Source organism: Aspergillus sydowii (genome assembly GCF_001890705.1).
Source record: "Aspergillus sydowii CBS 593.65 unplaced genomic scaffold ASPSYscaffold_2, whole genome shotgun sequence".
NCBI lineage: Eukaryota > Fungi > Ascomycota > Eurotiomycetes > Eurotiales > Aspergillaceae > Aspergillus > Aspergillus sydowii.
This window is the reverse complement of record NW_024467860.1, coordinates 650,492-665,306: the sequence shown is the minus strand read 5'-3', so window position 1 is coordinate 665,306 and position 14,815 is coordinate 650,492. Positions and strand designations below refer to the sequence as shown.

General features: G+C 50.8%; 5 protein-coding genes across 5 annotated transcripts; 3 read left to right on the top strand and 2 right to left on the bottom strand.

Annotated features, from left to right (window-relative positions):
* Positions 1–321: 321 nt before the first annotated feature.
* Positions 322–3,927, bottom strand: ASPSYDRAFT_27598 (putative GPI-anchored cell surface glycoprotein; the record flags this gene model as incomplete). Its single annotated transcript, XM_040844415.1, has 4 exons — positions 322–368; positions 430–3,577; positions 3,606–3,786; positions 3,854–3,927. 4 exons carry the CDS (start codon positions 3,925–3,927, stop codon positions 322–324), a joined length of 3,450 nt encoding a protein of 1,149 aa, XP_040705749.1.
* Positions 3,928–5,094: 1,167 nt separating this feature from the next.
* On the top strand, positions 5,095–5,786 carry ASPSYDRAFT_54888 (2-oxo-4-hydroxy-4-carboxy-5-ureidoimidazoline decarboxylase; the record flags this gene model as incomplete). Its single annotated transcript, XM_040848931.1, has 3 exons — positions 5,095–5,510; positions 5,583–5,682; positions 5,742–5,786. The coding sequence occupies 3 exons, from the start codon at positions 5,095–5,097 to the stop codon at positions 5,784–5,786; spliced, it is 561 nt and encodes a 186-aa protein (XP_040705748.1).
* Positions 5,787–6,383: 597 nt separating this feature from the next.
* Positions 6,384–9,597, top strand: ASPSYDRAFT_144520 (uncharacterized protein; the record flags this gene model as incomplete). The annotated part of the gene is made up of 5 exons (XM_040841440.1): positions 6,384–6,561; positions 6,699–6,874; positions 6,950–7,110; positions 7,273–7,816; positions 7,864–9,597. 5 exons carry the CDS (start codon positions 6,384–6,386, stop codon positions 9,595–9,597), a joined length of 2,793 nt encoding a protein of 930 aa, XP_040705747.1.
* An 819-nt stretch (positions 9,598–10,416) lies between these two features.
* Positions 10,417–11,623, top strand: ASPSYDRAFT_40499 (SRP9/SRP21 family protein). Its single transcript, XM_040846099.1, has 2 exons — positions 10,417–10,869; positions 10,969–11,623. Exons 1-2 carry the CDS (start codon positions 10,789–10,791, stop codon positions 11,365–11,367), a joined length of 480 nt encoding a protein of 159 aa, XP_040705746.1. The 5' UTR covers positions 10,417–10,788; the 3' UTR covers positions 11,368–11,623.
* On the bottom strand, positions 11,320–13,324 carry ASPSYDRAFT_40497 (ribonucleotide-diphosphate reductase subunit RNR2). The gene is made up of 4 exons (XM_040846098.1): positions 13,215–13,324; positions 12,900–13,145; positions 12,469–12,802; positions 11,320–12,419 (listed from the first exon to the last, which is right to left on the bottom strand). Exons 1-4 carry the CDS (start codon positions 13,242–13,244, stop codon positions 11,812–11,814), a joined length of 1,218 nt encoding a protein of 405 aa, XP_040705745.1. The 5' UTR covers positions 13,245–13,324; the 3' UTR covers positions 11,320–11,811.
* Positions 13,325–14,815: the final 1,491 nt, after the last annotated feature.

The window sequence follows — 14,815 nt, the reverse complement described above, 5'->3', positions numbered from 1 at the left end:
AATAGATTTCTATGAAGCGAGTCAGGCTCGAGGCCCATACATCTGGCCAAAGAAATGACGAAGAAAAAGAGAAAAAAAAATCTGAAGATTGGAAGGTAACTGACGCTCCAGATGCAGTATCAGGAATGAAGATAGTCGGTCGAATGGACAAAAGGAAAATCGTTTTGATAGGGTATACCGCTGGAAAACATGCATGATAACAGGGAGAGAAATCAAGACGACCCGGGGGCATTTGGATGGTGAAGTGAGTGAAATAGATACATAAAAGGATGAATTTTAGGTCGAAGGAAATGTAAATGAATGCTATGATGGTGAAAGGAGCTATTTTGACACGAGTTGTTGATGGGTACTATGGGCATCGACAAGAGCTGTTTCTAGTTAGTTCTATTCCGCCGGTATAGCGTTGGATCATTTCATATAGTAACTTACTTTGGAGAACAAACGCCTGCCCTTGCCTCGACTCGCAAGCGCATTGAAGAGTGCTTCCGTCGAGGAAGTCCAGCAAGATACTGTTGGCAAGTTCTTCCCGTTCCTCGTCAGGTATGCAGGGTGTTTTAAATTCAGTCAAGTGGTATCGCTTGACCATGTTGCGGTTACTCGAGTCCATGTTTCCCGGTGTCAAAATGAGGTAGCCCTGACTGTCAATTCGGATGAACCGTCGTTTCCAGAGCAGCGTGTCAGGGAATTGGACATTGAGCTCGCCGATGTCGACAGGGGCGGGAAGCTCAACAGTGGTTTTGCAGCGATCATCTGCAGACGGCATATTGTCCTCCTCCTTGAGCGCCGGGCTTTTTGAACCGACGGTGCTTCTCCGTGAGGGTGAGGTTATCGAAGACATACGGCGAATAAGTCTGGAAGCACGGGATTCCTTCTTCTCTTCGGGTGAAGACGCTGATGTCTCACTTGGGGACCTTGAGAGGAAATATCCGTCATTCCTAGACGACACGGATAACCTGCTCTCTGAACGAGGCATTGCACCTGCGGGTGGTTTGGCTGAGCTCGTAGAAGAGATAGACATGCTACGCGGTTCAGTCTGGTTCGGAGTAGCCTCTGGCGTCGGATCCCGTGACGCAGGCTTATCTTGTGTACCATGCTCAACAGTTAACGGGCTAGCTTGCAGATTGAGGGCGCGCGGTTCGGCGCCCGCATTCAAGTCGTTCGCGGGAGCGCTTGGGTCGCGGATTATGCGTGCAGTGACAGACACAGAATTTGTGGGACGTTCGGCACTGGTGCTAGCCCTCGAGTCGGGACGTCTCAGACTGGCAGTTCGAGAGAAGGGCTCCGGTGCATAGGATGAATGCCGAGATAACGACGCCTCCGAGTTACCGGTCCCATATGATACGGACGCTCGCTTGCGAACAGCTCCAAAGGAGGCTGCGGTCGGGGTAGCTAAATTCGGGGGAGTTGCCGCACCCTCGCGGTTGCTTGAAAACTGCTCCAACGCTTTGATGCGCTTAGAGATACCAGAAGAAACATTGATCTTCTTAGCCACCAAAACAGGGCTTGTCGGGTCCTCGGCCTGTGAGAACGGGCTCGAAACTGACCTGGCGGTAGCAAAGGCAGGCGCATTGGCATACTGAGGCCCAATAGCACTTGGGTTTGAAACCGCACGCGAAGTTCGCCACGCATCAGATCCAACTTGATCGCTCCCACCATTTGAGTAGCCTGGAGAAAGAGGAGATTTTCCCACCGAGATGGGCTTTGCCTCCTCCACCGTAGCACTTTTCAGTTCTTCCATGAAGGAATCATCGGAGAGAAGGTTGTCGTCATCCGAGTAATCCGGTGTCGGAACTTGTATGGGCTCTAGGACAGGTTTAGGTTTGTCCTTACGCGTTGTTGAGTTCTGTTGTTCCTCGTTTACAGGTTCAGGCGATGGTGCATCCTGCAGCTCGGCGAGGTTCGATGGGGTTACCGTCGAAGTGTCGGTGACGGCTTCCGACCGCGCCTCGGACTCCGGGGAATGTGAGGAAATGAGTGACGGGAATTTGACAGGTTCAGGTGCTTCGGCGCCAGTGTCTAGTTCGCTTTCGTTTGCAGCAATGGTCTCTTTCTCGGCTGGCGGGGTAGTTGCAGTAATTTCTTCTCCTTCTCGAGCCTTTTCAGGATTGTCTTCATGTGGGACGTCAACAAGGGCGCTAGGCGAACCGGGGCCGCACTTAATTTCATTTCCAGTGGACCCAGTCGAGTCTTCTTGAACAGGGACCGTTTCAGGCTCGGAAAGAGGGGTTTCAGTTTCTGGATTCTCGTCGAGGTTGGCTGGTTGAGAGTCCGCCGGTGAGTAGGTAGTGCTTGGCAGTGTGTAATCAGACTGATCATTGACGGTTTCTACGACTGGCTCTTCCTTGGAAGTTTCCGAAGGGGCCTTTTCATCATCTTGGACTTGAGTAGGCCCGACGGGGTCATGTTCAATGGTGACAGGGTGCTTAGTTTCAGGTTGCATGTTGGGTGGAGGGCCCTTGCTGTCATGTTCCGAAATGCTAGATAACCTTTGACGTCCCTTGTCGCACGCCGGTTTCTCGGAGTGTAATCCAAAATTCTCTTTATCGTCGTTCAAGTCTCGTGTTGTACGGCTCGTTTCGTTATTAGTGTCCTTTGTCCGCTTCGCTTCTTGTGCCCTCTTCTGCATTTGTGACTTGCGGAGCTGCAGTGCCTTCATCAGTCGCTCCTTCTCGTTAGAAGTCGTGGACGTGGAAAGGGCACTAAGTGACTTGGCACCAGGCGAAAGTTGAGGCCTTGTGATTGGCATAGATGATGGGGGAACCAAAAGAGGGGGCACCGGTGGTACCCTAGCGGTGCTTGCGGGTGTGGTTACGACAGGATTCCCCTGAGAACGGGGACGCGTGAGGGGAGGATTCGATTTGCGAAATGGAGAAGCCCGAATGCCGGACGGCATGGAAGCGACAGGACGTTGTTCAACGCTACGAGCGGCCGTTCCCGCTGTACGGGGGCGTCCACTCCCATCCACTGAAGGCCGCGGTCCTAGCTTTACCTTGGGCTTAAATCCTGCGGCGCGTTCGAGTTCCCGTAAGGATGGCCTGGCCGATTGCGTTGACTGACGGGATTCGGAAGGCGCGAGGGATAAATCATCACGAAGATCCCTCGAAGAAGTCGGCCGTTCCGAGTAATAATCCGGAGACACAGGGTTTGAAGATCCGTTGATTCGGGCAGAATCGGGGCTCGTTGGCGTGGATATATCGTCATTCGGTGCTTCTGGCACAGCTGAAGCTACTGAAGGGGGTACAACCGTGGCTTCTGACACTTGACTGAAGGATCTCTGCCGGGAATCCTGGGACCTGACCTGGGTTTGTGCCGTCGTATCTTTGGTTGGAGGTTCTTCTGCGTCTTCCGCAATTTCCATCAGTCTCCGACGACGAAGGGAACTCGAAGAGGAGGTGATAGAACCTGAGGCGGTGTGTAGCAGACATGCAGAGGAAAGGGCGCTTTCCGTCAACTCGGTGGGTTGCGATAGTGAAAAGACCGTATCATGAGGTGAAAATTTGTCCAAGACCGATTGGAACTGGACGGTGGTTCGGGCTACAGGTTGCAAAAAAGACGTGTTAGCAGTGTCAAGACGTAGCTAGAAAGGGGCCAAGCAAACCTCGTACGAGTCGAGATAGGTCTTCGGGTAGATAGCTGAGTATGACCTTCCTCCGACGATATTGTAGAAAGCCATAGAGCGGAGAACATTCCTCGTAGTTTTCGATCGCGTTTCGCACATCAGGCACGCCTCCTGTCCCCCGCTCATGAAGGGCTACTTCATCCCTTGATACATAGCGAAGAAGAAACCTAACAAGAAATGATATGCGTTAGAAAGTCTCTGATGAAGGACTGAAGGTTTCAGTAAAACACGTACCATCCTCCTGCTTCAGTGAGAGCAATCTGGTAGGCTTCAATGACTGGAGAACTGTCTAAGCCATTGAGAGACATGGCGGGAGCCGCATTAGGCTGAAGGAGACCTCGATTGTGACACCTGGACGGGTGCTTTCGTTGTACAAGGGAAAAGAGGGGGAGGGGACTTGGCTTTTGGGAGGAGACAGGGAAAGAGTCAGGAACAGGAACAGGCACAAGGGAAAACGAGCGACAAAATGAAAAGAAGACAGTAAAGAGAGATATTCCACCCTGAGTTAGGAATTTGCAATGAAGTCCAGGATGGCTTCTGGATAGAAACCTTGAGGAGCCAGGGCGACCGTGACAGTCACGAACCCCCAAACCTCAGGAGTTCAGGGGCTTGTTAGTGGCCGGTTCGCAGCCTCCACTTTGGGCGAATGCGGACTGAACGTGTAGTCTAGTCCCGGTGGTTCCTGGATCCTGAGCTGCCCAATTCTGAAACGCATGGAATCTCAATCCTGACTGGCTCTTCGCAAATCTCAATCTTGGATCGGAGACTCGAATAATGGGGCCACACGGACGGATTACAAAAGCTCATGCGAGTCGATGAAGATTCTCAAGACGGTCGGGGAATTGCTGAGGCAGCATCGTTATTGTCTTATTATTTTGTTGATAGGGTTGGAAGGAGTTCCTATTATCCAATTCACCGCAACCTGGCTCTAAACAACAATGCTATTGATCGTCTCTATTGGGCATCTCCCAGCCGAGGCTTTACATCTCCATCTCATCTCGATCCTTCGAAATCGATGTGACACTTTGGGGCCATAATTATCAGCCCAGTGCTCACACTAACGTTTCATATGTAGCATTGCGGCGCCGTCTTCCGCGAACTGAAATGATGATGGGCGGCGCTTGGTCCGAGCTATTTATGCTAGACACACTGTCTAGTGTCTGGTCTGTCACCCGTTGCACGATTGGCATCATTCTAGAAGCCTGCTTGAGTGCTAACCCGATTGGATGCTTACAGTCTACGCAAGTACAAGTATGTAGACTGCAGAGTGCCGTATCGGTAAACTGTCTGGAGACTCGATCGCAATCATCGATAATCGCTCGACTCCGCCCCGCCAAAAGACGCGGAGAGCCCCGATGCGGGGGCAGTGGCCTCAAGATCTATTCATTATATCTACAATGCATCTACACCGTAGACAACCTGCCAACCTTCAGCTTCAGAGAATAATCAATCCACTACTACAACCGTAAAGAACAATGTCACCCACACTCCCGCCCGCCTCCTCTCTGAAGGAGCTGCCACAAGAGCAACAATTCCAAACTCTGGACACCCTCTTCGAATCCTCACCAGAGCTTCACACCCTCATGGCCCCAGTTCTCGCCAGCCAAACTTTCTCATCCTACACAAGCTTAATCGACGCAGTCGGGGGTCGGATGTCGGCGCTCTCGGCCGCAAATTCGCCGACCGACAGAGAGATTCTTGTAGGGATTCTCGGGTCGCATCCACGCTTGGGACAGCCGAAGACAGCCGCTGCTGGCGGCAGCGCAGAACATCTGAGCGAACTGAGCAAGAAGGAGCAGGCGAATTTGAATACGGGCGCGGCGGAACAGGCGGAGAAATTGCGCGCGCTGAATGCCGAATATGAAAAGAAGTTCCCCGGGCTGCGGTTTGTGTATGTGTTATTGGTACTATTATATGGGCTTTTTATTACTGGGTTGCTAATTGTTCTACTACATGGAAACAGGACGTTTGTGAATAATCGAAGTAGGGATGTGATTATGGAGGAAATGCGCCAGAGGATTGATCGGGGTGATTTTGAGAAAGAGACGGAGGAGGTCATCCAGGTGAGTCATTTAAATATAGCTTTCCCAGACGGCGTGGAGACATTCTTATCTCGTGGCAGGCCATGTGTGATATCGCCAAAAGCCGGGCTGGGCAGCTGGCATAGTAGAGCAGCAGACCCTGACAAGGACGCTTGGACGGGAGCGAGCCGCCGGAGTTGAGCTGACAAACTTCCACGAATCTGACAGCCAACGGGGCTAAGTGCCCGCCCCTGAAAGGCAGAAAAGCAAATTCTAACTTAAATTCTTGACTGGACGGGGTTGGAGTAGGTTCATGAACAGCGAGTATTGTATGCACTGGGGCATGTGTGCTTAACATGCTTGTATTGTACTGTATGTAGATGTTGTGGCGATGAAATCATACCCGTTCTATCCGCCGCAGGTCCAGACTTTCACTGCCTTCAGTCGGCAAAGCACGTCGCGTTTTCCACTAAAATGAGACAAGAGCCGGCAAGACCGAGGGCCTAATGAGATATGACAGCGTATCTCCTAGTATTGTCTCCATTAATGAAATAAAAAAACCTGTTCGCCGGGCCCGGACTGAGATAGTACCCCTACTAAGTCAAGTACCACCAAACTAATAACTAATCGCTCTGCGCTCGATCCGCGCTCCTTCAATTTCCTCTCTTCCCTCCACCCTTCCTCTTCCCATACCGTCGCATTTCACCCTCCTGCCCATCGCATATATGCGATGAATACAAATTATGGCGCAGGCGGAGGCTCTGAGAGGAAGAGGAGACGGTCCAGGATCTTCGCTCCCGGCGATCGTCACCAGTGACCCCTCGGGTTCAACCACCAACGATCACAACTTCGTCGACGAGTCAAGTCCACTCACCCCCGTGCAGTCTGGACTCCCGCGATCCTCTCGGTCCTTTCCAATTGGTATGTGCTTGTCACGAGACGCGCCTATCTGACATGTCCAACACCTCATCTCGTGTCCCGAACTCTCCGAAAGTCCCGGTGATTTTGCGCAAAGACGATCATTCGCTGATAGTTGCTTACTTTTTCTTCTGTACTAGGGTCCGCAGCATCCGATTTTGCTTCTGGTTCGAGTGGGAATCTGCATGATGCGAAGAGAAATTCGCGCCCAGCGCCAGCGTATGGCTCTGGCTCCAATCTTGCTGGCCGGGATTCTACATCCTCCCCAACCGTCTTCGAGAGCGCCGACTCCAGCGCGATTGACCCATTGTCCCAAGTAAGGGCATCCCCGAACTTTTCTGCAATCTGTAAACACTAGTGGCTGATTGTGTTATCTTGAAACCAAATACAGCACATTATCAAGCGCACCAATACTCAAAAATCCATCCCTCTCAAGCTATTGGGAAGGGCATCTTACGAGGCTGAAGCTGGCGGGCTGGACAAGCAAAGCCCAGTCGACCAGGGTCCGAACCGCGGTGATCAAGGGCCCCAAAAGCCCGTTAAAGAAAAGAAGTACGTTCAGTCTGCTGCTGAAAGAGCGGAGCCATGAATGCCCATTTCCGAAGTGCCCATTTATTCCTTGATCCATCCTTACCTAGTCTTTGTTTACGCTCTTTTCTACCTTGTTTCCCTTTGTCATATTGCATTGGCAGGACCGAGCTGACTGCGCTATAGAAAAGGCGTTTCCTTTTTGAGCCGTATCATCCCTGGCAAAAAGAAAGAGACATTCTCCGATGAAGAGGATAATGTATCCGAAATGGGTAATGCCCGCACCGATGTTTCTGCCACTGCGCAACCGATAGGCTTCGTTCCCCGGTTTCCACCACCCCCAAAGTATGCTCGAGTTAAAGCGCATTATAAAAAGGAAAGGACGTTCAACCGGCTGTTCCAAGCCCAGGAATTAGAAGGCCTTGATAGCCCCGCTCCAGTAGACGAAGATGGGCGCCCCGGAACTGCGGGCACACAAAGCAGCAGAACTACTGGGAAAGCTATATGGGCTTTGATGTTCTCGAAGGATGGCAAATATCTCGCAGCTGCGGGACAGGACCGGAAAGTTCGGGTCTGGGCAGTTATCGCCTCGCCAGAAGACAGAGAATCGAGTGAATCCGAAGGCGAGGATGAGGAACCGCGGCGGTTAAGCGCACCAGTTTTCAAGCAGACGCCGATCCAGGCGTACGATAGCCATTCCGGTAGTATTCTGGATTTGAGCTGGAGCAAGGTATGTCGACCCGAGTCATCTTCCAGCACCAAACTGACTGATATTAGAACAACTTCCTACTCTCCTCGTCTATGGACAAAACTGTCCGGTTGTGGCATGTATCCCGGCCGGAATGTCTGTGTTGCTTCAAACACAGCGATTTCGTGACGTCAATCCAATTTCATCCACGCGATGACCGCTTCTTCCTTGCAGGATCTCTAGATATGAAGCTTCGTCTGTGGAGTATCCCGGACAAGAGTGTAGCTTTTACTGTGACTGTGTCCGACATGATCACGTCAGTCTCATTTACACCGGATGGACGGTACTCGATGGCAGGATGTCTGAACGGGCTGTTAAATATATACGAAACTGATGGATTAAAACCTACGGGAAACATCCACGTTCGCTCGGCACGGGGCCGCAACGCCAAGGGCAGTAAGATCACCGGAATCGATTCGATGGCTTTACCACGCGATGACCCGGAAGGTGCGGTGAAGCTTCTCATAACGAGTAACGATTCTCGGATTCGTCTGTATGACTTCCGTGACCGGAGTTTGGAAGCCAAATTCCGTGGCAACGAGAACACATGCAGTCAGATCCGGGCCACTTTTAGTGACGATGGGAAGCATGTAATTTGTGGAAGTGAGGATCGTAGAGCCTATGTTTGGCCTACGGGACCTGTTGAAAAGGATGCCGATAAGCGAGCCTTTGAAGTCCTAGATACCCAGTCAGCAATGGTGACAGCGGCAATAATGGCCCCGAACTCGACGAAGCAGGTTCTGGGATTTTCAGAGGACCCAATATACGATCTTTGCAACCCGCCACCGGTAACACTTGAGAGCAAAGACAATAAGGCAAATGGACGACAAAGTCGCATCTCGACGGCCAGTAAGCTGGCCCAAGAATCACCAGGCTTTCTTTCGCGCTCAACGCATCCCGACGGAAATATCATCATCGCGGCCGATTATTCGGGAAAGATCAAAATCTTCCGGCAGGACTGTGCGCATAACAAACGCAGATATGATAGCTGGGACACCCACTCGACGATCTCCCGCCGGCTCCTACGCCGGACCAACTCCGCGCGACAGAGCATTGCCTCATCTATCGGCAAGGAGTCTTCGCACAAGACGCCTTCGGAACGTATCATTTCATGGCGCAATTCTGTCATCGGACATGACAACACAAATAATAAAGGCCACCGATCACCCAGAACCCGAAGCACATCACCACAGAAGCCTGCACAAGGCTTGTCACGAACTTCTAGCCCAGGACGGGGGTCATCGGGCGCTCGAGGCGAATCACGCTCGGCTTTTACCACATCCCCGCCACCATCAGCATATAAGTCATCGTTTGACAGCCCGCGAGCGAGTTTTACCGAGAGGCGTAAGCGCAACGGGGAGAAACCGGAACAGGACGACCCTCGTCGACGCTCTATCCCACAGTCAGCGGCCGCAATTATCGACAAGGGAAACAATACGGATAATCCGCTCTGGCTACAAGGTGACCAGAGTTATTCCTTCTATAACAAGATCACTCAAGACGCGCTGGCGGTACACCGGAACTCGCCTGGTCTCTTGGACCCAAGTCCAAGGCCCAATGGAGAGCGAAGGTCCACTCGAGGGAGCGTACTAAGCAGCGAATATGCGTCGTCCAACCTCTCCGACAACGAGAACGAAAACGAAGTTCTCAGATGCGAGGGCTGCTGGGGGACGAACTTCAAAGCAACTAGGGGTCGAAACGGCAAGCAACGCTTGATATGTGTGCGGTGTTCTCGACCACTGCCCACATCCCTTGATGGGTAGTACTGTGGTACCTCATTCTCACGGTTTTTCTTTTCCTGTTTTATTTTTGGCTTCCCTTGGATATCAGCAAATATTGGGGTTGGTTCATGACGATACATTGGCGTCAAATGTAGCATTTTGGACATAATTTGGACTTTTTGAGCACATCACGACTGTATTTGACATTGTATAGTAGTAACGAACATGGATGAGAGAAGACAATGAACGTTTATTATTTATGAAATTGACTGCTGCCTAATTCACCAACTCCACAGCCGCATTGGCACTGGTTTGGGGAGGAGCGCAGGGGTTCCAGTTGGGTTGGCAGTTCTCAGGCTTGGGCGAATGGAAGTGCCACGACATAAGTTGCACGGAGAAATCAGTCCACCCTCACTTCCACTGTAGGGGTTGTAGTGCTGGGCTTGCCAATTTAAGAAATATTAAACCGACAGGTGAGAAATTTGATGCCCGGCGGATACCGGGCATTTTGGTGCAGAGGGTGCTTTCTAACGTCAAAACTAGATGCAGTCAATTCTGGCCAATTTGTGAGGAGTTGATAATAAGGCTAACAATAACTCGAGTATTCAGAAGAATGGCAAATTTAGACTATCTGGATATCATTTTCCATTGCAAATCCCACAATCAACCACCAGGTTTGCGGTGAGGGTCTCTTAAACAAAGCCTAAGAGGGCGTCTTAGATAGGAAAATGCACTCCAACGTGCATAAAGTAGATAGAGATTTTCGTAAAAAAAAAGAAAGGATAACATGGCAAGGAGGCATAAACTAGCTAGGTGTTGATGTTAAGAGAAACGGAGCATATCGGTATGTCAACGTACAATTCTGTTGAATTGAATCCTCGTTAGTGTGCTGTTCTTGACATTATTCCCTCCAAAATCTCAGCTTCAAGGAGCAGTATTTCGGAACATTGGTAATTTGACCGTCGCGAGCGAGTGATGTTTTTCTAACGGTGTTATTCTATGGGTCTACTTTCGCTGGTGTCTGCTAACACAGTTAAGGCAGCACCACCGCCAAGCCCGCCAAACTCACAAAGATCACTCCACAGGTACATTATCAATTCACCACCATCACTACAACTACCAGATAAACGACTTTGACCTTCTCCACCTCAGCTCAATAAATTGACAATTATACCTCACCGGGGACAATTTCATATCCCAGCTTTTGAACAGTCCAGAAGAAGCCACAGAAAAATGCCTTCAGGTCCCTACCTCCCAACCTCCGCGGACTACCTCAAAGAATCCTCCCTCCTCCTACAAGCATACCCAGACTCAGTACGTTCTAATTGAGTAGAAATAACTCAGACCGATCTTTGAAAGAAAAAAACAAAACAAAAAAACAAAAGTGAACAAAATCTAACCAGCTGCTCCCAGACGCGGATAACTACCAAATACACCTTTCCCAAGACCACCCCGTCCTCCAACTCCAACAAGTCGCAATCTCAACAAACGTCAACACAAGAAAAGGCACCGGTCGCAACCCTCGTTCTAAAAACATACAACCCCGAATCCGGGATATGTCTAAAATACCGCACGAATAAAGCCGCAGAGGTCGGACGGCTGATTACGGCGCTGGGATTACTAGCTGGCGGGGCGGACCTTGCGACGTTGGATACGGGCGTTGCGAATGTGACCGGGGCAGGCGGGGATGTTGAGATGGGTGGTGTTGAGGAGGGTTTGACTGCTACGGGCACGACTACGACAAGTGCGGGAGCTGGGGCGGGTGCGGTTGGGAAAGGGAAGTCGAAGAAGAAGGGGAAGGGCAAGAAATGAATGTGACTGGAAGTCGAAAAGGAAGTGTGGCATGGAGATTACGTATCATACTGCAATGGATTCCAGTGACTATCGCGCAAGGCCGTCCAGTGGTAATGCGTTTTGCGCACTTGGCCTGAGAGAAGTCGTAATGACTACTGGAGTCCAGCCAAGTCCAGGGCCGATTAAGCGTTGAAAGTGCTTCACGCTGGTGACAGCGCCAGTTTAGGTGTACTTTACACAGGCTCAGACTTTAGATATCCAATGTACACTTGATATACTATTCTTTGTACTAAATACATGCCGCATCCCATAGTCTGGGACGAGACAATTTATACATTAAAACATAAGAAATCCGCCTATACAAACGCCGAACCCATGCGTATCCTTCAATAATCATCAATCAATGAAACAAGCAGACCCAAAAAAGCGTAGCAGGGAGAGAGGGGTATAATGTTGCGCTGTTTAGAAGTCCTCGTCAAAGGACAGGCCGTTACCAGTGGCGGCCTTGGCCTCCTCCTGCTTGGGATCCTTCTTGGTGCTTGCCATGACACCTGCCTTCTGGTAGTCACCGACACGCTTCTCGAAGAAGTTGGTCTTACCAGCCAGAGAGATGGTCTCCATGAAGTCGAAGGGGTTAGTGGCGTTGAAGTACTTCTTGTTACCAAGAGCGACAAGAAGGCGGTCAGCAACAAACTCAATGTACTGACACATGAGGTTGGCGTTCATTCCCAGGAGCGCGCAGGGAAGAGCATCCGTGAGGAACTCCTTCTCGATAGAAACCGCCTCAACGATGATGTCCTCGACGACCTGGTTGGAGGGACGCCAGTTCAGGTGAGAGAAGAGCAAGCAGGCAAAGTCGGTGTGGAGACCCTCGTCACGCGAGATGAGCTCGTTAGAGAACGTGAGACCGGGCATCAAGCCACGCTTCTTCAGCCAAAAGATAGAGGCAAACGAGCCGGAGAAGAAGATACCCTCAACGGCAGCAAATGCAACCAGACGTTGGGCGAATGTAGATTCCTGATCCTGGATCCACTTAATAGCCCAGTCGGCCTTCTTGCGAATGCAAGGAACTTTTACATGTCAGCGCAGTCAACATCAAGGGCGTATTTGGGAACACACTAGTATCAATGGCATCAAAGAGGTAGGTGCGCTGCTTGGGCTCCTTGATATAAGTGTCAATCAAGAGAGAGTACGTCTCGGCATGAATGTTCTCGATCATGATCTGGAAACCGTAGAAGCAGCGGGCCTCGGGAATCTGCACTTCTCCACTGAATCGTTCCAGCAGGTTCTCGTTGACAATGCCATCGGAAGCGGCAAAGAAAGCCAGAACACGCGAGATGAAGAAGCGCTCGTCATCAGTCAGGCGGTTGTTCCAGTCGTGGAGGTCCTTCGAGAGGTCGATTTCCTCAGCGGTCCAGAAGGAGGCTTCGGCCTTCTTGTACATTTGCCAGATCTATATATCGCGACGCGTCGTGTTAGTGGGCAACATTCGTAAGGCGGTAGGGGAAAAAATTCCACTTTACGCGTGACGCGTGGCAGGGCGCGCTCACCTCATGGTACTTGATAGGGAACAAGACAAATCGGTGGGGGTTCTCTTGAAGCAGAGGCTCGTTGGCCTCAATTTCTCTAATTTTGAGCTGAGCCTTCGAAGGCTCAGCAGGCTTCTCTGCAACGGGCATAGTGGTGGCGTCGACGACAGTGTCGGACACGGGCGCGTTCTCCTTGCCTGCGGCTTCGAAGTTGAGCTTCTTGACAGGAGAGTCGTTCATCTTGAGGTTCTCGAGGGAGGTAGCAGCCTATTCAAATCAATTGTTAGCTGCTTTCTTTCCCAGAGACGCGTCAACGCGACCGAATGGCCGACATACCTGCTTGGAGGGAGTGAGCTGCGCAGACATTGTAAAAGAAAAAAGAGCTCCAGTTCTTGAGGAATAAGATAAAGAGAAGAGAACTGAGAGACAGCAGAGCCAGATGAAGCTAATGATGGGGTGAAGGGAAAAGCAGATCGGGAGTAGAAAGCTGGGAGATCTGAATTTAAATAGGAAGGAAGAGGTCGCGTCCGCGGGTTGTCGTACGCCTGAGCACGTGACCGTCACGGATTTTGCTATGATGCACCCCGACGCGTGAGGGAACTTCACGACGCGCTCTTGTCAGACCACCTCCCCGTTGATTTGATCCGGTTTCGCAATCTCCACTGGACCTGCGGCGCCGCTTGTCCACTATTGGCTCTAAATAAAATGATATGTACGCCGAGTTGCTAGCTACGCAGGTGTTAATCTTATCAGATCAGATAATGAGATCTCCAACCCTCGACCACCGCGCGCCGTATATTGAAACCAGATTCTGTCCTGCTTGGACTTCCATTTCTGCAAGGCAGAATAGCATTACTATAGCACAAATCGCGCGTCAATACCTTACTCGTAAGCTGGCACCAATAGCAGTAGTGTGTGCATTGCCCGCTTGTCGCGCGATTCCCCCGCCACTGCCTCCTTGCCGACAAAGAATTGCCCAATACCCACTAAACCCCAAACAGCTGAAAATCCAATTCTTATGAATCATCGAGTAAGCTGAAAGATCAGCCCAAAGGAACGGTCCTTGTTTAATGTTTATACGCTCCTTGCTGCTGAGTCGCGGTTCTCATCCTGGGACCTCATTTGTCGAGCTAGCCCACCTTAGCTATGGATGGCGGATATACGGAAAAGGGCCAAGCATCCTGTTGTCATAGGAGGGAAAATGACCCCAGTTTTTTTGACCGCAATGCATGCTGGAGCCTAGTGGCGTCTTAATTGAGTGGGACCGGATTGAAACTCGGGAAGACCAAGGAAGTAGAGAACCCATACGCGCATTTTTTCGCGTCCACCGTAAACATTAAACAGCATGAACGTGTTTGCATGATTTCAAAATCCAAACCCTTTCCCAAGTCTCAATCTGGCGACCTGTTCGAATCCCAGCCTCCAGCCAAGTCTCATCTCCACACCGACATCGGTAAATGCGTGGCTAAGTACTTTCAGTGGATAATCCATCGTGTACGGACAGCCAGATTTGAGTACTATTTGCAAGTGTGATCGCCGCGTTGTAACTGGGCTTCATTGCACATTTCTCTCCTGGTCAAACCGCTTGCGTGGCCCTCCATCCCATTGCCACAGTGTTTGCACTTTTACTGCCACTATAGTATCATTGGGGGCTCTTCCTTCGATGTCTGTACTTGTTGCCTTTACAAGGCAACGCCTCACCGCAGTACTCGCAACCATACCCTACTATATTATAACCCGAACTCTCGGTACATAAATCGCTCTCGTGTTCTTTGTGATGGGTATATAAAAAAAAAGAGCTCTATACAACAAAGGGGATATTGCGGCCATGCACCTATTTGGTTGCGGATCTTCTCAGCGGACTGGGCCGTGGCCGGGTTAGGGCTAGACAGCTCTCTCGTCAAGGCTCTGCTCATGTCAGATCATTCATCCTTAAG